Source organism: Melanotaenia boesemani, chromosome 5 (genome assembly GCF_017639745.1).
Source record: "Melanotaenia boesemani isolate fMelBoe1 chromosome 5, fMelBoe1.pri, whole genome shotgun sequence".
Taxonomy (NCBI): domain Eukaryota; kingdom Metazoa; phylum Chordata; class Actinopteri; order Atheriniformes; family Melanotaeniidae; genus Melanotaenia; species Melanotaenia boesemani.
Window position 1 is genome coordinate 31,093,415 of NC_055686.1, and position 24,034 is coordinate 31,117,448.

General features: G+C 38.9%; 3 protein-coding genes and 1 long non-coding RNA gene across 4 annotated transcripts; 2 read left to right on the top strand and 2 right to left on the bottom strand.

The window, feature by feature from the left end:
• LOC121639309 (protein ALP1-like) lies at nucleotides 1-1,594 on the bottom strand. The gene is made up of 3 exons (XM_041984470.1): nucleotides 1,460-1,594; nucleotides 814-1,032; nucleotides 1-705 (listed from the first exon to the last, which is right to left on the bottom strand). Exons 1-3 carry the CDS (start codon nucleotides 1,592-1,594, stop codon nucleotides 1-3), a joined length of 1,059 nt encoding a protein of 352 aa, XP_041840404.1.
• A 4,037-nt stretch (nucleotides 1,595-5,631) lies between these two features.
• On the top strand, nucleotides 5,632-8,075 carry LOC121639310 (nascent polypeptide-associated complex subunit alpha, muscle-specific form-like). The gene is made up of 5 exons (XM_041984472.1): nucleotides 5,632-5,688; nucleotides 6,363-6,460; nucleotides 6,623-7,022; nucleotides 7,439-7,539; nucleotides 7,660-8,075. Exons 2-5 carry the CDS (start codon nucleotides 6,364-6,366, stop codon nucleotides 8,073-8,075), a joined length of 1,014 nt encoding a protein of 337 aa, XP_041840406.1. The 5' UTR covers nucleotides 5,632-5,688; nucleotide 6,363.
• Nucleotides 8,076-8,710: 635 nt separating this feature from the next.
• Nucleotides 8,711-12,242, top strand: LOC121639311. The gene is made up of 4 exons (XM_041984473.1): nucleotides 8,711-9,125; nucleotides 9,832-10,865; nucleotides 10,963-11,279; nucleotides 11,706-12,242. The coding sequence occupies exons 1-4, from the start codon at nucleotides 8,775-8,777 to the stop codon at nucleotides 12,062-12,064; spliced, it is 2,061 nt and encodes a 686-aa protein (XP_041840407.1). The 5' UTR covers nucleotides 8,711-8,774; the 3' UTR covers nucleotides 12,065-12,242.
• Nucleotides 12,243-16,539: 4,297 nt separating this feature from the next.
• LOC121639931 lies at nucleotides 16,540-22,432 on the bottom strand. The gene is made up of 4 exons (XR_006010277.1): nucleotides 22,021-22,432; nucleotides 18,131-18,198; nucleotides 17,433-17,476; nucleotides 16,540-16,803 (listed from the first exon to the last, which is right to left on the bottom strand). It is a non-coding gene; the product is annotated as an uncharacterized LOC121639931 (long non-coding RNA).
• Nucleotides 22,433-24,034: the final 1,602 nt, after the last annotated feature.

The window sequence follows — 24,034 nt, forward strand, 5'->3', positions numbered from 1 at the left end:
TTATGGGGCCTCCATGTTGCCTGAAACCAGGGCAGCCAGTCTGTCCCTTGTCACGTTCCCAGACCTCTCATTATCTGCCAGGGGCTCTCGGGGAGGTCGGGGATCTAGCATGTCCTGTACCACATCTTCATCTGGCTCCAGCGTGTCCCCATTGTCCAGACACACATTGTGAAGAAAGGCACAGGATGCAATAACTTGAGGGGCAAATGTTGGCTTGACCTCCAAGGCTTTGAAAAGGGTACACCTCCACCTCGTCTTCATCATTCCAAAAGCCCTTTCGATTATGCTGCGGGCCTTTGAATGATGATAATTGAAACGCAGTTGAACTGGTCCATTAACTGGCTCCTTGTAGGGTGTGATTAGGCAGATTGGTTTATCCAAACACGGATAACCACCATCTCCTAGAAGAATGTAGCCTGTGGGAGGGTACCGTCTTGCTCTGTAAAAGCTGCTGTTCTTCATGATTCGTGTGTCATGGACGGACCCCGGATAACCAACAAAGATGTCTAGGAATCGTCCACTGGAATCACAAATTGCCTGCATGTTAACTGAATAGAATCCCTTGTAATTTAAATAGTCTATTCTGTGTTGTGCCGGTGGTTTTAGCCTGATGTGGCTTCCATCTATTGCACCCACAACATTGTGGAATGCAGGGCTACCTGATAAGTGGGCAAATCCTTGGCCAACAGCATGAAGCTCTTCTATCTGGGGGAAAGAAATGGCACGCTTCAGGTTGATCCATATATTATTTGCCACTTTGTGGATGATGCGGTGGACTGTGGATTTGGGCACATTAAAAACACGACACACAACTTGATAAGACAGTCCATGAGCCAGCCAGAAGACGTAGATGAGGACCTCTAGTTGTCTCCCCCAGCCATGGTCCTGTTCTCCTTGCAGCAGCCTCTGCAGACTAGTCATAGCTCTCCTGCTGAGGCGAAAATCCTGCTGCAACTCTGCCTCTACGTTAAACCACAAACGCAGGATGGGCACGTTGTGGTTCATTTTGCAGTATGATGTAGGGTGACCAGTCTGGAAAAGAAAATATGTTCACATCTCAATGAGAAGAATTTAACCAGCTTTATCTGTGGGATATTTGGCTTTTCCCCACCCCAAAACCTGACGCATTAATAGCATCTACAATACAGTCATGCTAGGTGTTTTTTGTATTTTATCTTAATATATTTGCACACTGATCACTACAGTGAGCATATTACATGTGTATCATATTTGGTAGAATGCAAAGTCACACAGTTATACATACATACGTAAGATTGCCAAGTTTTTTTTATACAACTTAACCTTAGCAGTCGGCAAAATAATTAGGTTGTGTAGCTAGGCTAAACTACAAAATCTTATTTGCATTGCATTGCAAACAAAGCCAGAGAACAAGAGAGTATGCCCGCACACGCAATACATTTTAATTGCACACAAAAGTTCTACATTACATCCTACATACCATAAAATGATCCACCAATATTCCCAGGCGTTGAAGACGTCTCCGTTTTCTCGCATTTTTCCGTTTAGCTGCAGATAACCTTAAAAAGATGCCGATAGCCCACGCAAGCGAGATCATCACAGCTGCAGACGGCATGATTTCGCAATATCTCTCTAAATATCTCAATATCAATATCTCAATATCTCTCAAATATCTCAATATCTCTCACTTCTCAAATATTTCTAAATATTTCCAGGAACAGCTTGTCGCGTCTGCTTACGTAAAAGCCAGGGGTGACTACTGATGACGTATGTGACTGTTGAAGGGGTGTCCCAATTCGTAGGGGTGGACTTTCAGCCCTACCCCTTCTAGCTCCGTTTTAAGGGGTAAGGGGCAAGGGGTAGGGGTAAGGGGTAGGGCCAAGGGGTGAAATGGGATTGGGCCTTAATCTCACATCTCAGAGTTACTGAGGATCCAGGACTCAGCCATGATGGAGACACAGAGAGGACAGGCCGGGGTTTATCTGCTGGAGAGAGATTTTATCTGAATGAAAACATGTTGAACCTTGTTGATTCTAGTAATTCTGAAAATATTTCTCTACAAATGTTATCAGTTTTATATTAAATTTTTTGTATTTAAAACATCTACATTTGTTAAGATAAACTGTTCAATTAAAATACAAATAAAGGGGTTAATTCATTTCAATATCCAATTCAGTGGAATTAGAGAATGTCACGTTTCAGCAGACTGGACCCAGTGAATATCAGAGACCCAAGGATTGGTGTAAAGAAGATTTTATTGGAACAGGGGAATGTAGTCAGGATAGCAGCGTCTGGTTCCTTTCTGGCAGCTCGTCAGTGGAGGTGAAGGAGTCCACATGGCAGAGTTCTCCGGGAGAGAGGACAAGAGCAGCCAGAGGAATCCCCACTGAGAGCCTGTCAAAAACTGCTGAACCAGAGAAAAAGTTAGAACAGGGCAAGATAGTCGACACTTTGGTATTCAGCTTCAGGCTGAGCCTTCCAATAGGTCCTCCAGAGTAATTCTTCCGGTGATAGTGGTTAGGTCCGTAAGCCAACATCCAAATCCTGAAGACAATCCAAAGGTCAGAGTTCCAGAAAATCCAAACAACAGAAAAACAGAGTTCCCAGACTGGGGCAGGCGGAATCAGGAAATCCAGGTCAAACGGGTCGGAGGTCAAAACAGGTCGACAGGCAGAAGATCAGGGCTGGAAGCGTGCAGGGAAAAACCAAGATGATCTGGCAAAGACAACCTGCCACACACTGGTATATATGGAACACAGTGCAGGTGGAGCGCATCAGCAGTCAGAGCAGGCAATAAGAAGTGGAGGGAGAATGCCTTCAGGGACGGCTGGGAAATCTCAACCCCAGCCAAAGTACAGAGAAACTGAGCAGCATTCAGATGGATGTCTCTTCCATAAAGAGAATCACTTTTAAGAGCAAACTCATCTGTCTGTTGTCAAGTTTTCAATAACTAACTAAAGATACATTTCATTGTGCTCATGAGATCCAACTCCCCATAGCAAAGCAAAATTGAAGATGAGATCTCCTTTATATCACATTTACATCTCCTAGATATAAATGAGCACTAATCGAGACTAAACTGGTTTTCTCATTCTTCTCATATATCTCTCCTGAGAAATAGGTCTCACAGTGAGCACTGTGTGAGCTCTCTAAATTATCTCACGTGTCTCTTTTCCTGATCTCAGCTAAGAGAAAAGATGAGACATATTGTGCCGCTCTCAAATATGTCTCAATCTGATATCCTTAATTTGAACCCCTATCTCAGTTATGTCTCAGTGAGACATGGTCCTGTCTCTCACTGAGTTCTTAGATTCTCTTTTCAAGCTCAGCAAAAAAAAAAAAAAAAAAAAAAAAAAATGCAAGCTCTCAAATGAGTCTCAATATGACACATTCTCTTGAGAAAATAAGTGATTAATAAATTATGAGGTAAACATTTACATCATGCTCAACTTACAAAATTTGTTGTACACATCTTTCATTTATTACACACATCATATAACTCATTAATTACAATTTTGAGTTCAAAAACTTAAACCAACAGCCACAATGTCCTCAAAAGGCACTTTTTCTAAATGTTAACATTATGCTGTCAGTTTATTAATTTGTTTTCTGACAGTAGTGTATACATATAAATACACAGTTTGACAGAATTTCCAGAAAAGCTGTATTCTACAGAGCAGTAAAAGAAGTCGGAAAGTGTTATACATAATAGAGCACATACTGTTTTGATAATCATTCGAGGGCCCTAATAATACAGTAGGCAATTCATCTTGCCACCACACACTGTAGGTCGTTAACTCTACAAAGCATTCCTACCAAATGGTCAGACGAGTGTACATTTTCAGAGCATCTTATTACAATGAGCAATCATTTGATTTGTGGCTTCTTAGGAAAGTTGAAGTCGCAACAAGTTAAAACTTTTCAAGTGTGTTTGGGAAATGGGCTGCAAACACAATACCAGGCATAGATGTCAAGTCAAGGAAAACAACTTTATCCAAAATACAATCCAAGGAAACTACTGTACAGACAGAGGTTTCCAATAGGGGAACAACATGACTGCATGTACAGTTTGTTACACTATCTTGCAACAAAGAAAAACCTGCAGGTTTGAGTTCATGAACAAGGGCCCATTTGGCACATGACTGTTCTGAGCTAAAGAAGAACTCAATCTGTCCATACTTTTTTTGACCTTTACTAAAAAAAACAACTGTAAAATTGTTTCTTCTATTGCCTTTCCCATAGTGTTTTGATGTAAGATAATTTCGCTTAACTTGTGCCCTGTGAAAGATCCTTACTGTTTTAGAATTGATGCAGTGACCAGCACATCTTTCCAGTCTGGAGAGGTGGACTGTATCCAGTTGAAGTTCACTAGATGCTCCATATAGTTTAGTCCGTGACAAATCAGTGTTTTCCTGACAGAAACTTTTATCTTTAGTCATCCGTGTGTAAAATTCAACAATGGCATTCCCTGGCTTTATAGTTTGTGAGATAACAGGAATAGACTGCACAAGTTTGACTGCATGGACCATCTGCATAGGTATATTTTGAGTGCCATGAATGAGTCTTAACAAATAGCCATTCTTATCTTCAAAATGGAAACATGAATGAGTCCATAATGGGCCAAGGGCCCTGACACTGTCTGCAAGGTGCACGAGAAGGTGTACATTTATAGTTTCGTACCGCTCACCGTAGAGTGTAGGCATTTGAGAACAAAAGTTCCACAATAGTTTTTCTGCATGATCAATCTGTTCAAATGATATGGATTCCATCAACAAAATGAAAATGGCTTCACTTAGTAGAAGGAAGTGATTGTAGTACAGTGTTGCAAGAATTCCACGGAAAACAACAGGTCCGTAGAGGAGCAAAAGATCACGATATTCTGATGCTTTAAAAAACATTCTGTGAGATGCCACTGATCGAGGATGTCGAGTTGAGGATGGAGGAGAGATATCCTGTAATCGCATATCAATTTCTTTGGCATTTTTTGCCATGCTGAAGGGCTGACGAGAAAACTCTGTAGAAAGCCACAGAACCATCAAAAGGCGCATTACTCCAAGAAGGACTGAGTGCATGTAATCTATGGCAGTGCCTTTGATAAGGTTATAACTTTTAAGTTTGCTAAGCCAACAGTGACCCTTCACCCCTTTAACAGTAGTTTACAACTAAAAGTAATACTTACTTTTAGTCGTTATTCTTCAGATGCTGTGCTGTTTCTTCCAAGTCAAGTCAGCTCTACCCTCCAAATGACCATACATGCAACGCTAACTCAGAAGACACATTGTCATTGGATAAATCCAAATCCATGGATATGCCAAACCTCGCGAGAGCGTGCTGTTGCCACAGAGACAAGTCTTAAACAAAGTTCACTTTCTACTGATGTGTCCATCTGAAAATTGCCATTCCTGTGTCAAAATGTTCAGGAAAGATATGTCTTGTAAAAAAAAAAAGTCCAATATTCACTCCAGTTACTCTGGGGCGAATGAAACGACCATAACCTGTATTCACGTCTCTAGACCAATCCTGAGCTGTAGGAGGCATCTAGCTTGCCAGAAGTGAAGAAGAAGAAGAAGAAGAAGAAAAAGAAGAAGAAGAAGAAGTAGTGCGGGAAAGTTCAGGAGGAAAAAAAAAAAAAAAAGAGTGAGCGAGCCGTTACTCCGTTGGAGTCCGTGGAGTCTGTGTTTTGTTCCACCCAGATCAATATTTGAAAAGGTAAGAATCATAATCTATACTAGTTAGTCAGCTGCTTAAAGTTGTGAAGAGGTGATATGTTCCACTGTTGTGAGGAAGGAGTGGTCCCTTGGAATGTGGAGGTAACATTAATTAATGGCGTTAATGGCGTTAATTAAGTAACATTAGCTAAAATCTTCAAAATGAGCTTCCACAATGCATAATAATTGGAGGCATTGACTTAAAAATGTTTAAGGAATACTGATGTAGGCAGATAACGGCTAACTCCATGCTGTGCAGTCAACAATTTTTTTTATTTTAGTCTTTGCCAGGAAAATGCTTACAAATTTAATAATATTCATAAACATGATAAACTTGTGAAGCCATATGATTAATGCTGATACTGCGTTATCATGAGTTAACATAAGTTAATGTTTGCTAACTTAATGTAGAGTGTTTTATGCTAATGCTGTTTATCCAATTTTGGGAGTCAAAGTTGTAAACAGAAGAGCAACCATGAAATATTTTATGTGGGTCCTTGGCAAAATATTTTCTGATTAGGCTCTACAGTACATATCAAACTGAAGGCCCTTGACATTAAAACAGTTTGAGAACCACTGATGTACAGTACACTAAAATGTCAACAACAAACAATTGGGAAAAATTAGGAAAATATATTATTTATTTATATATTTTTGTTAATTTTGCATTAACAGGATGGACAAAAAGAAAATACCAGCAAAAAAGAGAGTACGGGTTCCCACCCAGAAAATGAAGGACCTGCAGAACTCCCCTCCACCAAATGAGCAATCTGGTAAGTATTTAGATAACTGGTATAGTTTCTGTAATAAATGCTTTATATTGGGTGTAATAATCATAACATTATGATCCAAATGGCGTCTTAAAATACCAGTCTAAATTGTTAAGCCCAAACAGAAATCGTTAAACCTTTTGTCTTGCTTTCTCTCTCCCTCAGGGTGTTTTGCATTTGTCAGATGGGAGGATGGTTATACTGCCAAAATCTTTACACGATTTGACATATTGGCAAGAGATGAGGCTCCTGTGCAGCTGCAAGATCTTAGATCAGGAGATCCTGTTTTAGCAAAGTGGTCAGATGGTAAATTTTATAGGGCCACTGTTGAATTTATTTCAGAGGGAGATCAGGCTAATCCACCAAAAAGCCGCCAAACTCCACAGGAGTCTTTTTTAAATATGCTAAAGGATGATGAGCCATTAGACTCAACGTCAGGGTCTGACACCATCATAATAGATAGGAGTCCACTGTCTGAACATGGTGAGCCAATCACTGCGCCGAATCCATCACCTGATGGGGGACATGTAACAGGCCGCAGCACCGCTGGCCCACCATCCTATAGGTAAGCTTATCATAATTATTACATAATCAAGGGGGGCCACATGTTAAAAACTTTTAATCTTTATTTGATTAGATTTGGCAAAGTTCAAAACCAAAAAACAACATTAGGACAATTGTGCTATTCCAATCTGTGATCATAGAATTATTTAGTATGAAATAGTATGAAAGTAGTTAATGAAAAATGCAACTTTTACTTGTATTTACTAACCTGTTTTTATGACTTAAAATCCAACATCTGTATCCACTTGGATTTAGGGTTTAAGCATTTAATCAAACTTGTGGGCCCTGATGAAAATTATTTGCCATTATTTTGTCATTATTCTTGCATAATAGTCAGAATTGTTTACATTCAATTCATTCATTAATTCATCATATGATATATAATGTCATTTATGGTTCAATGTAATTTTATGACAGCTCTAACAAAGGGGACACCATTGGTCCATCACCCTATGGAGGCAATACAGCCAGACCATCACCATATGGCCTCAACACTTCTCATCCATCTCCTTACGGAGGTCATAGACCCAGCCCATCACCGTATGGCCTCAACACCTCTGGCTCATCTCCTTACGGAGGTCATAGACCCAGCCCATCACCTTATGGCGTCAACACCTCTGGCTCATCTCCTTATGGAGGTCATAGACCCAGCCCATCACCGTATGGCCTCAACAGCTCTGGTCTATCTCTCTACGGTGGCCATACAACCAGCCCATCAACATATAGCCTCAACACCTCTGGTCCATCTCCCTACGGAGAGCATACACCCAGCCCACCACTGTATGGTCATGACACCCCGGGTCCGTCATTCTATGGAGGCCATAAACCCAGCCCATCACTGTATGACCTCAACACCTCTGGTGCTTCACCCAGCGGAGGCCATGCAGTTGGCTCTAGTGGGGTCAATCCACCTGACAGAGGAAAAGAACCAGACAGGAAAGATGCAGGCAGCTCATCTGACAAGAGCAACATCCAATATGGACAGCAGGCTGAAAATGCATGGACACCATGTGATGGCTGTAAGGGGGAGGTCGAAAGAATCCAACGTGAATAAAGAAGGATCGATGAAGTCATCTCGAGAATAGGCAAGTAATTTTTGCTATTTCATTCATGATATGATTTTGTTTTCCTCTATTAGTGATTGGACCTTAAACACAAATATACTGTTTGAATTATCCTTAAAAAAAAGGCAGAAACGTGGGCTGTGGCATTACACAGATGGTTTAAGATAACTAAGCCTATTTATTGAATATAATCCTTGGTATTGTTAAGAAAATAGAAATAACACTTATAACATGTTATTAAATTATTGTATGAACATAATTTAACAGCACAACATTTAGTTATTATTGTGATAAATTGTAAAGTGTATTAATAGGCTAAATCCCTGAACAAATTAATCTAAAATGGTATGATTAAGTAAAATCCATTTTCACGCCCTTTTCTTAACTTTATAAATATTTTACTATAAAAAAAAAATAAGTGCAGCAGAGATGGACTTAGAACACAATGGCTCAGACTGTAAACTTAGTTACCTGCAGAGGTGTATAGTAACGAAGTAGATGTACTTAAGTACAGTACTTAAGTGTTTTTTTTGAGGATTTGTACTTTACTTGAGTTTTTTTTTTTAATCAAGACTTTTACTTTTACTTCACTACATTTAAAAGTTAAAAAATATACTTTTACTTAGTTACTTTGACATTTGCCACCTCGTTACTCGTTACAAATTAAAATAATCAAAAAGATATCTGGAATGCGCGGGTCCGAGAGGACGAGTAGAACCACGTACGGTACTCTCGCGAAGATTAAGGTGAAGGGCGGGATCTATGGGCGGGTGGGATGTGCGTTGCGGCAGAGATCTTCTTCAGCATATGTAAACATGGCAGCCGCAGAGAATGTCGACACGCAGGGGGAGATAGAAGATGGTTCAGCTTCGGCAGAAGACGACGGTCACCCGTGGTCATACCTGGCAACAATGTTCAGCTACCTCGGGATGGGGGAAAATACCAAAACCTACCGAATGAAATGTATGTTGTGCCTTCCAAAGTGCCACGAGATAAAAGCGTTTAACAACTCTCCATCCAACCTTAAGAAACACATTGAGGTAAGTGAATTAGCGTTAAGTAAGTTAATCGCTGCCAATGTCACGCCTTGTGGCAGGAGGAGTATAAATATCAGTGCTGGGCATGGATCTATTCTTTATTAACGAGCGTCATTACGTGCTAGTAAGAAGCAAGTTGCTAACGCTATGTGCTAATAACATAAGCAACTTGCCCGTAGATAATATACTGCGGAAAATTGTTCTGCAGTAGTGTCAATAAGACAAGGTTAGCATTTTAACGTAATCAAACGAGGCAGTTTTCCTCCTGCACGATACATTTTTAATATCAAGTGCTTTACCTTTTAATGAAAAATACACAAACAAATCATACAAGATCAGTAACTTGAAGCTAATCATTAGGTTACTGTTTGCCCATAGGAGCTGTTGTAATAGCATGCTGTTCAATAAAATAGTTCTATTTTTTGTTTTTTAAATTGTATTTGTTGTACAGCAATTAGATGTCCAAGCTCAGTGTGCTGTATAATGTTTTAGCTTTAAACAATTTTGTATTTCTGAAAGATAAAATATAGCCAGTTGACAGTTGACCAACATTTTTTTTTAATCAATATTGGACATGCCCACAAATGGGACACCAATGGGTGAAAGTGGTTAGAACAATCCAGACCTGTCATTGTGGAAACTGTTGCATGATGTCTTGAGTATCATTTAAAATAATATTGTTATTTCTTTTACTTTTGTGTTTTTCTAGAGAGCACATCCACACCATCTAAAAAAGTATGAGCAGCTGACTTCACAGAAAAGAAAGAGGGCTTCGGAAGCTGGGACCTCCACCACCAAACAGACCACCTTGCTGGATTCCCGATCCATCTCTCAGAGTGCAGTTGACAGGGCCATCGTTCAGTATGTTGTCAACGGGCTCCAGCCATTGTCAACTGTTGAAAATGAAGCCTTCAGAGAGCTTCTGACAGATCTCCTTCCTACTGCTAAAATCATCACACGGGTCACCCTGAGATCAAGGATTGAAGATTTAGCAAAGGCAATGAGAAAAGTGTTAACTGAGGAGATGAGTAAAGTGGATCACATTGCCACCACTACAGACTGCTGGTCAGTTAGGAGAAGGAGCTTCCTTGGTGTGACTGCCCATTGGGTGAACCCTACAGACCTAACTAGACGATCAGCAGCCCTAGCTTGCAGACAGCTAAGAGGTTCCCACACCTTTGATGTTTTGGCCACCGCACTTAATGACATCCATTCTGAATATGGCATCACAAACAAAGTTGTGAGGACAACAACCGATAATGGCTCCAACTTCCTGAAGACTTTTCAAGTTTTTAGTGTGGACAAAAACAATAATGAAGCAGAAGAGGAAGAGAAAGAGGATGAGGAAGGGAATGAGATGGAGGAGGGAGTGGAATTTGTTGACGTGTCTTCGGTCCTAGATGAGAATGATGGCTTTCAGTTTGAGCTTCCAAAACATCAAAGATGTGCTTGTCATCTACTCAACTTAGTGTCTACAGTTGATGCTGAAAAAGCAACAGCCAACGATGGATACAAAAAACTGCAACGCTCAACATTTAGCAAGTGTTATGGGCTGTGGAATAAGTGTGGAAGATCCTGCCAAGCAGCTGAAGCTGTGGAAGATGCCTGCTCCCTCCAGCTGCTAAGACCAAACGCTACAAGGTGGAACTCCATGTTTATGGCTGTGGAAAGGCTCCTCAAGATTCTGAGAGAGAAGGGAGAGCCAGCTTTGAGAGAGATCTGTGCAGAATTGAAGGTTCCAATGTAGGTTTGAATTATGTATTTATTTATTTATTTTTTCATTTTTGGGTACAATATTCATGCACAATTGTAAAACAGTGGTTTGTTTTCTTCCCAACAGGTTCCATCCAGTTGAGCTCACTTTCCTCAAAGAGTACTACACCACCATGAGCCCTGTCGCCCAGTCCATCAACATCCTCCAAGGAGAAATGGAAGTCCAGATGGGATGGCTTCTTCCGACTATTTCCCTGTTGAGCAGCAAATTGGAAAAAATAAAGATCGCACTGAAGCACTGCAAGCCGTTGGTTGAAGCCATTCAAGCTGGCATCCAGAACCGTTTTGGTGAAATGTTAAGAGACCCTGAATTGGTTGCTGCCGCGATTCTCATCCCAAAATTCAAAACGGCCTGGATCAAAGATGATGATACACTGAAAATCAGTAAGACAACATGGAGAAAATATTCAGTAAATTACAAATTTAATGTACGCTTACTACATTTATGTTATTTCATACATCAGTCTAATTTTGAATAGAAGTTGAGTCAATATCTAAGATGTCTAATTGTCAGAGTCAAGACTTTATATGTGTGTTTCTCTCCTTGTCTACTCCCTAAATTTGTGAAAGTAGGCAATCTGCAAGCTCACTCTGCCTTGGTTGTAGATCTGTTATTTTTACAATTTACAAATACTTTTTTTCTATTTTATTTCTTTTTTTGTGTGCTAATTTTGGCCCTTTGTTTCTGATAGTGTTGTTAGTCAATGTAATATTATTTATTACTTCAGAATTACGGAAAATGTCATAAATGTAAATAAATGTGTCCAATAAAAATGTGACTGTACTAATGCTAGTGTCCCTGTGTTTCAGGGTTGGACTACATCAGGGAGCAGTTGGAGGATCCTTCAGCAGATGCTGGGTCTGGCTCATCTGATGAGGGAGACTTCTTCCACATCCTGAAAAGTTCCCACAAAACACCACGCGCCACCAAACAGCTTGATTCGTACCTGGCCTACACAACAGATGACATCAAGATTCTCAAGACATTTCCTGTGGTTCTCAAGTTATCTGTCAAACTCAACACACCTCTGCCTGCTTCTGCAGCTTGCGAAAGGCTGTTCAGCATAGCAGGTCTCATCTTCAGCCCAAAAAGAGCACGGTTAGCTGCAAACACTTTTGAAAATCAGCTTCTGCTGAGGATGAACCGCAAGTTCAACTTCTCCACTTGAACCAGAAAGTTTGTGTGTGTGGTAGTGTGCCTCAGTTCATGAGGATTCCCCAAACATAGTTAAAAAGTTATCCTTGTGTTAAATTTTGCAAGATATTGTTTATTTTTTTGAGTTACATTCTGTACCACATTTCATTCAACTGAAAAAGTGAAATAAAAAAACAAGGGGAGAATAATTACTGGTTGTTTGTGCTTTTCATGCGTTCTATAAAATACTTGTACTTTTACTTTTGATACTTGAGTATATTTTTTCACAAGATACTTTTGATACTTAAGTACATTTACTGTGAGCTACTTTAAGACTTTTACTCAAGTAATTTTCTTATAGGTGACTTTGACTTTTACCAAAGTCCTTTTCAGTCATGGTATTTATACTTTTACTTAGTTATTTTTTTCAAGTACTTTATACACCTCTGGTTACCTGTACGTTTAACAGAACTGCAATAAAGATTCTTTGTGTAGCTGCAAATTGCACTTCTTACACTAGTTCTATTCAAGCACTCATCGCTCTCTCCGTCTTCAAGCTACTTACTCACTGCAGTTTTTTTTTTTTTTTTTTGCTCATAGCTGTATTGTGTAATTGTTTATTTAAGTTACTGTTGGGTAGATGGGTTAGCTGCCAGTGTTCATATTAGTGTTACACACATCTTTTTTTTTTTTTACTTGTGGTGTATCTCTTTGCCTGCCTGTGTAACCATTTTAAAGGTTATCTTGGTATTTTCTAACTCTTGTATTGTTTGTACTATTTCTCCTTTTCAGATCCAGACCAGGTCAGAGAGCTGCAGACTCTTTGCGATCTCATTGGAGAGAGACATCGTGACAGCCCATCTTTAACATCAGGCCAGCAGGAGCTGTTCCCTGGGAGCGGTGTGTTCATCTCATCGTTTCGCCTTGCTGCCATGAATCACGCATCAAAACCACATTGCATGCGTCTGTTTCATGCACTTTTTGATCATTTCTTTACTGTTGAGGAGTGTCAAAATGCAGTCCCCTTTGGTCGCCCTGGCAACCCCTCTGGAAAGGAAGGAAAGCGGGTCCTTGACCGTAAAAAAGTTGATGGAATCATAAGTAAGTTTTCTCAAAGTTTCTCCAAAAAAAAATAAAAAATAAAATAAAAAATAAAAAATCAGCGTTATGTCCTTTGAACCTGAGGTGTGGTTGTGTATTTGTCTAACTGCCAGATTTTAATGCTTATGTCTTACAGCTTATGTCCTGAGATGTGCTACTCTACCTGGTTGGGACCAAATCGAGGAGGCCAAGCTCAAGAAAGCCTTTGTTAACAAATGTAGGGCCAGAGCAGGTTCTAAGGAGTGGGCCACTGCTATAGTCTACACCCTTTCGTTTTGTTGTTGTTCTTTGTTTGTTTTTCAGTTTCATTTTCATGGGCCAGAGGTCCGTGAAAATGGTTCCTGCCAAGTTGAGTCCTGTCAAGTTGACTCTGGGGTTCGTACTGATACTGCTGATGTTGTTAAATAAAGTATTAAATTGTTAAACCTTTCCATTTTGAGTATTTACAGTTAATCCTAATTACTACAGATTACATTCTCAATGTGTTCTTGTATTTCTCAAATATGGCTCATATATCATTCTCATAAGACATTTAAGAGAAATAAGACATCGAAGAGACATTCAAAACACAATGATAAGATCTATTTTACTGCTCATACTTCTCAGATTTGTCTCATAAACATCTCAGATTCATCTCATGTTATTCTCTTTAATTCTCCTTAAAATAAGGAAGACATAGTTGAGATCAGGGGCATACAACTATGAGATCTCCCCTGTTTATCCCACTTCTCAAATATTGCTCAAATAGTTATCTCATCTTAACCTCCTTTGTCTTATTGATGTCTTTTCTCTTTTTAGCTTATCTCTTGCTCCTAAGGGACCCTTAGGAGAAATAATTCAGCAACAAATGATCACAGAATGATACAAATATGAGAGCCTCAAACTGATCTCAAGAGATGAGATTGAACAACAGATGAGCAACACATTTTTCTTATGGGTCTGTCTTAAAGAAACACTATTAGGTATCAGGTCAGATCTTGCCAGCACAGACGTGCTGATGCATGCTTTTACTTCTAGTAGATTAGATTACTGTAATGCCCTGCTCTCTGGTCTTCCCAAAAAGTCTATTTCGACCCTACAGCTACTTCAGAACTCGGCAGCACGAGTTCTGACGAGGACCAGAGGGCGGGAACACATTACACCAGTTTGAAAATCGCTGCATTGGCTCCCCGTGTGTTTCAGGATTGATTTTAAGGTTCTTTTAGTAGTTTATAAAAAGTGTTGTGCAGTAATGGCGTTACAGTAACGCATTACTGTAACGCCGTTACTTTTGTCAGTAACTAATACTCAAAGCATTACTCTTTAAATAAAGTAACTCAGTTACCGTTACTCTATCACGCGTTTGTGCGTTACTAGCTAAATTAATTCATATTAACCGACAGTTTTGTGCTTCCTTCCTGTTTACAGCGTTAATGTACGTCTGCTCTCGGCATCTGTAGTGATGCTTTTAGGGCGCATGTGTGTGCGTGTGTGCGTGGTTATGGCGGATCAAAACAGAAGCAAAACTAGTTTTTTAACCTGGAAATACGCTCAATATTTTACAGTGCGCAAACGGCACACGCCAAATGGGACGAAAAACTTTTTCCGACTACTTGAATAAGTAGTAACTTGAAAACAATGATGCACTACTGGCAGCTGTCACACTTCCCATGTTCAAACTGCGGTGGTTGAAAGACCAAAGCAAGAAAGAGAGGGTCAAGGGAACACTGGCAGCTGAGTGCCACAAGCTCATCCCTCAGCATGTCCCTGTGCAGAAAGCAGCCAAGATGCCTGCGACTCTGGCAACACCAGATTCAAGCTTCTCCAATGTACAGGACTTTTTCTGCTTTGAGGAGGACAGTGATACCTTCAGCACTGTTGAAACTGAGGTACTGACATACTTGAGAACAGCCGAAACAGGAATGGAGATTCTCAAACAATTTCCCCAAATAAAGGAAATTTCTCTTAAGAAAAATGCTGCTACTCCATCCAGTGCACCAGTCGAGAGACTTTTCAGCTTGGGAAGTCTGGTGTTTTCTCCAAAGAGGAACAAACTGACTGACCAAAGATTTGAGAGGCTTCTTCTCATGCGGTACAACCACTGGTTTGAAGGGTAAACCTCAACTCAGATTTTCATTCAGGTTCTTTCTTGTTAGCATTTTTTGTTGTTTTATACATATCTGTGTAACAAAAACATTAGCTATCTTAGTCACAGTGACACATTTTTGTTTAATTTTAGAACATATATAGAATACGTTGGTTTATATTGCTGCAAAAAAGCCTGATTTATTCAAAACATTTTGATGGAAATATAAAAAACAGCACTTGCTTACGTGTATGGTGTTCAGTTTTATTTTTACACTTGACAGGATACATGCAAATTACTTTAAATACGTTGCTGGCATGCAACTTTATTTAATTTCAATAGGGTTTTTCACTGTCTAATTTATGCACTTGGAAGGTGTATTCTTCTTAAGTAAAGCTCCAGTTATGTCTGTGTTCTACCTAATTTCGTTGCATATTTCAAGAAAATTGTGAAATTCAGAAAGAAATTAAGCTATATTTTCTTTATCTTTTCTTATTGGGAGTTATTGCAGATCTCTCTCCTTTTGTTTTGTGTGAGTCTCTTTGACTTTTATGTGTCCTCTTCAAAATATTTAGTGCATGTTGACTTTTCAAGCACTTACGGGAATTTTATTTTCTTTACTGTCTGCAGTTATAGGAAAGAAAATCTGTGTATTAACAAAAACATTTTTTTCACTTAGTAGTCACAATGACAATTTTCTGTTACATTTGAGAACATTTATTAGATTTAAAACGCATTGTGTTTCTCAGAATAGGCTGTTTAATATTTTTTAAGAAAATGTTGGACATATCAATCAGCAGTTGCTTTAATGTGTATGAGGTGGCACTTTATTCATATTCATACATTATAAATTTCAAATATTTGCTACCTACCTTCAATAAACTAGTGTTTAAAGATTATTTTCTGTTTGTATTATATTTTGTACAACACTGAAGTTATTTTATAAGGACATTCATAGGAGCATTATTAAGAATGTTCTTTAAAATAGTAACTAAAAAGTTACTTTTAACAGTAACTCATTACTTTTTGGTGTAAGTAATCAACAAAGTAACTGAGTTACTTTTTGAATGAGGTAACTAGTAACTGTAACTAGTTACTTTTTTCAGTAATTAGCACAACACTGTGCCTAATATATTGTAATGCTACTGCTGCTCAAGATACATGTTCAACATTCTATCTTATGTGTGCTTTAGATCGACTTCAAGATGGATGTGTGTTCAGAAACAAACATAGGCTTTTATTGAAAACATTTTATTTTAAAGTAATAAAGTACTAACCAATTCTACAATGCACCTAAAACAACAATGTTTGATAGTGTATAAATAATAATGAATGTATAAAAAAGTATGTATAAGGACAATTTTGTAATGTTTTAAAAGTGAAAACAAATTAATAATGTTCCACAGTGAACATACATACATCTTACTGAACAGTGACGCATGTGGACAACAGGAGAACTGCAGGGAGTGTCAGTTGAACCCATACCACACTAATACAAAAGGTACTTTTGTACAGCCCCCCTACTTGTATTAATACACCCTTGTCTTCAGGATGACACTCACTGAACATTGGTTTTCGGCTCCCAGGAGTTTTTCCACTTCACCCCACTGTAAAAAGAACAACAGAACAGTGTTTGATCATACTAATGTTGTAATTTAAAATAAAACACTTTTAATGCACTGCAACCTCATTTACCATACAAATTAATTGAAGATGGCTTTTCAGACAAACAAAAGCCAGACATTGCAGACAACAGACATCATCTTCAGAACCTCATTTCATAATAGGGCTGCACCATTTATCTGTCAAATATATTTTTGGATTAACTAATTAATAATTTACTTCTTATAGCAAAAGGTGTGTGAATAGGAGTTGTTTTTTTAACCAGGTGAAATTAAAAGTATGCCACCAGAGGACTTCAAGGTAGAGAATATTTACCAAGAAAGGTTTACTATTTGTAAATGCAAAATGTATATTCTTCTGCCCTGTGGAGGCTATAAAACCTTTTTCTCTCAGCAAATTGCATGATTTGGAATCAGTATACTTCAGTTAATGATTATTTGATTACTAAATAAAATGACAATTATTTTAATCACAATTCATTGATTAGTTGCTTATCTGAGTAATTACACAACAAAAGAACAAGTTTGTATTTTTTGAGGTTACTTTGAGGTATGCACGTGTACTGTATTGTACACGTGCATACCTCAAAGTTAACTTAGGATAACACACTCACCATCCAGAGCAGGGATGCCACTGCACTAACACCTCAACTTGGCCCTAATGGAAGAAACAAAAAAAAAATTGCAACATTTTCTTTCAGCAAATGGCAACAGGTAGGGTAAAGATTTGGTCAAAATATAATTTAGCAAAATGCCATGCGAAATAACAAACCTTTTCATATCCAGAAGAGTGTCATCTACACCAGTGTTTCTTGTACTTTTCATACAAAGTACCATATTAGAAAATAGTTCAGTGCCAAGTACCATCTAGGACTAACCCACTGCTAAACCAAGACTAAATTAGGTCATAATTCAGTGTAATACAGGACTAAGCCAGTTCTAAATCATGTCCCACCTCGAGCTAAACATAAACCAAGACTAATTTAGTTCTGAACCAGTTCCAAACCAGGTCTACACAAGGACAAAACTAGGTCTAACCCACATAATTAAACTAGAATTAAACAGGACAAAACCAGGTCCAAGTACCACCAGAGAGCCTACATACCATCACATGTACCCATACCACAGTTCCACTGGTCTACACTCAGGAAGTGATTTGACTAAGCTTGTGTAATGTATGAATTATATCTGTTATTGACTGAGGAAGCTGACAATGCAAGTTCCTAACATGTGCAACTACTATTACATTTATTTACTAACTTAAAGTCTCGTCTTTTCTTAAGAAATGTCAGTATTACATTTTGTGACACACCTCCCTGATTCTTTCTCTCAGTACTTTTTTGTAGGGAAAACTGGTTGACCCTTGATGAATAGGACAATCTGAAAAAAAAGATTGCAATACAATGTCATGATTAGCACTCAAAGAAAAACTGATAAGAAAAAAATAGCTTAAACTTTTAGCACTATAGTATGAAATAGTACTGGTACTGTACAAAAATGACAGACACAACAATTACAGAGATGTTAACTATGAACCAAAACAGGAATGAGTCTCACATTTAATTTTAAACTATTGACACGTTACAGTGGTGTAGCATCACATGACCACAGCCTATACACCCTTTAAATGTTTATAGACAGAATATTCTGTATCTGTAGCATTTATGTATGGTGGATGCAACGTGAGCCTTCAATGGCAGAATCTGCTGTACACTAAGGCCCTGATCTATTAACGCTTTGCGTGTACTAAAACAGGTGCAGACGGCTTTGCTCCGCTAAAATCGGCCCAAGCTTATCTATCAAAGCCGCAAACATGGAACTGCGTCAGTTATCCTGGCAAAACTGCGCCGCTCTCCACTTTGCGTTTCTGAAGCTACTGCATATGCATTATGGGCGTTCCGGCCAGAAAGTGCACATTAGTGGGAGGAGACTATGCAAATAAATCTGGTTTGTGCAGCAGTGGGATTCATGTAGCCCGCAAATAGTTTGCGGTGTTTATGTTTGCTCTAAAAATAGCGTTTCTGAAAAGCAGGTGCTAATTGGCACAACAGTATACGCGCAATGGCTGCAGTAATAATTTTAAGGAGGAGGCACAGACACCATGAAAGGCGACTAAGATAATGCATTTTTTTCTATTATATTAATATATTTAGAATGCCAGAGAAGAGGATTGTGGAGACGATCCAGCGTTGCAATATTAGAATTGCTGGATAAGTTTAAAGACTTTATCATGCCTGTCTTTTATTATTATTATTATTATTATTATTATTATTATTATTATTATTATTATTATTTCTTTATAGCTTTTAAACCTTTATTATTTCTTATTTGTTCCTTGCATGTTTTTATATGTACAATACCTTGGTTCCTAAAGGTTGTTGTTAGTGTGCCTTATAAATAAATTGAACTTGAATATGAAACTATATTGCAGCATTTCTGGTGACATTTAGATTTTTTTCCTCGACTTCCGCAATATTTTTATTTGTCTCCTTTATTTGTCTCAACTTCTATCGGATAAAAGTTAATTTTGCGTTTGCGGTTTCCTTGCTCTCCAGAACCTTACATGACAGAGCAAACAGCGCCGCTAAATCCTCATTTAAATACTGCTGTTTGCTCCGCAAATGATAACAGGAGCAGTCTTAATAGATCAGGCGCTAATCGTAGAAACATAACCAGAGCAAAACTGCGCAGCAAATGTTAAATAGCGCAGCAGTTTTGCCCTCATCATAACTCAGCCCCTAAGTGTCAAAGAGAGTGTCTGAGAGGGGAGAAGAGGATGTTTTTTTTCTTGGTTATTTAGTGTTCGTAATTGAGAGGAACAATAAATGAAACTGCTTTTTGCTAGCTTGCCCCCTCAAGTATGTGAGGCTGTAGACAGCTGACAGAGCAGCACTGGAGAGAGGTCCTGTGCGGATGTTTTTTTCTAGTCGGGTTGATAAATAGTCCACACTACACAAAGTACATTCAGAAACTTCTTTAACATTTAAGCACGTTTGACTGACTGCAACAGGAGTCCAGTCGCATAGATCTCCCGCACAAAATTACAGATTTGATTGTTAACCTTCACACACTAACCGGCTGATACCAATACTACTCCCTACAACTAATTATGACTGGTCAAGACTTGGTGCAACCGTAATTTGTGGTAAAATTGGCCCAAATGTTGTGTAGTGCATCCCAAGCTTAAGTAGAGATAATCATTATTTAAAAAAAAATAAGAAGCAGACATAGTTTCTAAAGCAGGGAGAAAACTAATGACACTGCTTGACACTGTAGAAATAATACCTAGTCTGAGTCATACACATACCATTAACGTCTGCTTTCCTCTGTGTTCGCTTTCTTTTCCTTCTTTTCACTGACTCGGAAGTGCTCACTTTAAGGACAGGAGGGGTGAGAGAGGAGGGGACAGGAGGGTTAAGAGAGGAGGGGACAGGAGGGGTGAGGGAGGAGAGGACAGGAGGGTTGAGAGAGGAGGGGACAGGAGGGTTAAGAGAGGAGGGGACAGGAGGGGTGAGGGAGGAGAGGACAGGAGGGTTGAGAGAGGAGGGGACAGGAGGGTTGAGAGAGGAGGGGACAGGAGGGTTGAGAGAGGAGGGGACAGGAGGGTTAAGAGAGGAGGGGACAGGAGGGTTAAGAGAGGAGGGGACAGGAGGGGTGAGGGAGGAGAGGACAGGAGGGTTGAGAGAGGAGGGGACAGGAGGGGTGAGGGAGGAGGGGACAGGTGGGTTGAGGGACGAGAGGACAGGAGGGGTGAGGGAGGAGGGGACAGGAGGGTTGAGGGAGGAGAGGACAGGAGGGGTGAGAGAGGAGTTGACAGGAGGGTTGAGAGAGGAGGGGACAGGAGGGGTGAGAGAGGAGGGGACAGGAGGGGTGAGGGAGGAGGGGACAGGAGGGGTGAGAGAGGAGGGGACAGGAGGGGTGAGGGAGGAGGGGATTGGAGTGAGTACAAGAGTAAACACACTGTCCGAGTCTGGGGTGGGCAGAGGATAAGACATCATGAACTGATGGTGGAGTCTGGAGTTGTGTGGCTGGAGGATCCTCATTGTTAATCCAGTCTCCACTGTCCTGGTTTGGTCAGCTGCCACAGAAACTTTTGACAAAAGTGAAGAAAATAATGTTAGTCAAATATGTCACAAAAATCTACTGAAATTTTTTTTACTATATTACGTTTTTGTTCTTTCCATGTATTTGAAAAGTGTATAAAACTGTGTGTGTATGTAAATTTAATTAAATGATATTCAAAAATTAGCAACTATTAGCTATATTTACATATACAGTATGTTGATGTGGAAAAAAAGTAATTAAACTAATACCTAACAAGCTAGTATTTAGTAATAAGCAGTGTCTGGTGAGTGTATATATTACCATTCAGAAGACCTTCATAAATCTTTTTTATTGTACCAAGGGCATCCTCAAAGTCATTGCTGTCCACCTCCCATGGACAGAAGCATTCTGCTTTAAATCCTTTATTGGATTTCTTTGCGAGCAGGAGGACTGGATGCTGATCCAAGAGTTTCCATTTGGGAAGCTGTAACAATTGACAAAGTTTAGAATATTTCATGCGCAACTACAAGCTTGAGCTGCTTTTTATGTTGTGACACAAAGACAGATAAGAAATACAATAAGAGTCAGACTAAAGTAACTAAAAACTAATAATGTGAACTCAAAACAAAAACTGGCAAAAACACAAAATATTCAAATTAAAAGACTACAAAAAAAAATCACAATGAACTTTCAAAGTCTATTCTTGTGTTTTGTTTTTCTGCAAGTTTGTCCATCTGTCTATGTGCCTACGTCTCAATAAGCTTATCTCTACCATATGGCCATGCTGCTTAAATTCACTACACTCATGTTGTTTGTATGTGCTACCGTGTGTACTACTAAGTCTTTTCATTGTTGTTGTGTATGTCTCTCACCAGTCCACTGACTAGGTGAAAACTACCTATTTGGTTAATTCTCGGGAGTTAGGAATGGGGCACACAGAATTGTGGTCATAACTGTCTTGTGGCAGTAAAAAAAAGGAATGAATACTGTTCCATGTGAATTCTTGTTTTGATCTGGCAGCCACATCATTGTCATTTAAGCATGGATGATGTTCTGTATATTCATACAGCCAGTGACATATCATGATGAGAATATAGTGTTGTTAGCCTATACCATAAATGTGTGAAATTTATGACAAGCTGAAAGAAAAAAACCTACCAATAAATTCGTTGAATCGTATATTTTATTTACACTGGAGTTTTTCCTTTGCTTATTCTTCCAGTCATCATTTAATTTTTCTTTTAGTTTACCCAGTTTTGTCTTCATTGTCTGGCTGCCTCCACAATGCACACACCTTTTGCTCGCCACTCCTATTTTTTTGTGGCACAGCTGGCAGTCTTTTATGGTTGACATCTGGGGGAAGAAACATTAGTGAGTGACTAAGTAAGTTAGACTAGAGGACAGTAGTGAAAGCTTTCACTGTCCTAATGACCCTTTAAAATGTGTGTCATATGAATGTTTAGAATTCAGAAGGGAAGCGACTGGAGTGAGTTAGCTTTTCCAAAAAAGTAGGCTTTGTGGTGAGGAGTAGGATAATTCTGAGTGTACAGTAAAAAAATATAGTGGTTATCAATATTTCTGTAAAGACTTGTCCACTACAATCTAAAACTCACAAATTTTGCCACCAGTCAAAACTTTATACTAATGTGTACATTAAATAAACATACAATGTAAGGGACATTGATAAATGTTTCTTGACCAGGCTCTGGCATGCTTCACCTACATGAAGCAGAGTGGTTGGCATTTGTCAAGACCATCTTTATTGGCAATGTTTTGTAGTGAATGCTAATGAGCCACACCTAAAACAGGACTAAACCAAGTCTAACCAAGTCTTAAGCATCTTTGAGTGTCATGGAAAGTGTTTTATAGATATAACGTATAATAATAATAATAATAATAATAATAATAATAATAATATTAATATTATAAAATAATAAACCAGGACTAGGTCTAGACTAATCATGAATAAATCAGGAAGATGCCAAAACTAAATGTATAATAAACTAGGATATAGTAAAAAAAAAAAAAAATACTGAACAGAGAGCTTGAATGTCTGAGCTGTAAACAAACCAGTTCTAATCCAAGATCAGCAATAAACCAAGACAAAGTAAACCAAGAGTCTAAAAGATGAAGGGGACCACAAGTAGGTTTTTAAGTTTACTTTTATATCCAAAAATTTGCTCTTTGTCTTTTCATTTTCATTTATTTCTAGTCTGTTTTTTAGTTTACTATTTTGACATACAGAAATTTGCTCCTTTTCCTTTACTCTTAATTGAGTTAATACTAGGATGAGTACTTTTTACTTGTACTTGAGTATCATTATTTTGAAGTAACAGTATTCTTACTTGGGTAAAATTACTGGCTCTCTACCCAACGCTGCAGGAAACCCACTGGGGGTCCACGACTAAACCAAATCTAAATCAGGTCTTAAACAGGACTTAATCGGGATTAACTTTACATAAACTAGGTTAGAAGTAAATTACGTCGAAAAAAACCCTACATGCACACGTCTGACCAACAAACCCTACGCGACCCATTTTGAACCCAAGCTCCTCACATTCTTATTTACAGAAATAGGATTCACAAAGCAAATTATTGCAACTCGATGTAAGATATCTTGCCTTTCAGAGATTTAACCAGAAGCAAGGTGATGTGTGCTGTACGTCAGGTAGCTCCCATGGATCCCAGCAACCCCCGTCTGCAGCTGCGCTCAACTGACGTAAAGTTTGTCGTATTGTGAAACAACGCACAACTGCAGTTCCTCTGCATGTCGTCACATCCTGTGTAGTAAGCAAGTCGCGCTAAACCCAAAGCCAAAACAAAAGTTTTTTCCCCAAAATATCTATATCATTATTATTAAGAAATATGCGTTTCTTTTACTTATGCTATGCGCCATGTTTGAGTGAAGTAAGTTGTGACCTGGAATTAACAGGGACACAGCGTTCGCCACTTCGTCAACCTCCGTAAATTACCGATGGGCGACGTAAGACGAAGGGTCACTCGGGCTGTGCTTTAGCATACGATCTTATGTGTCGTAATTTGGTGTATGAATTTACGACCTAATAGCTCGTATTGAATTGGAGGATATGTTGTTTTTTAGATATAAATATGCAACTGTGACATGGATCTCTTGTAAACGTTACAACCTCAACAACAGTGAGTTTCAATGGGA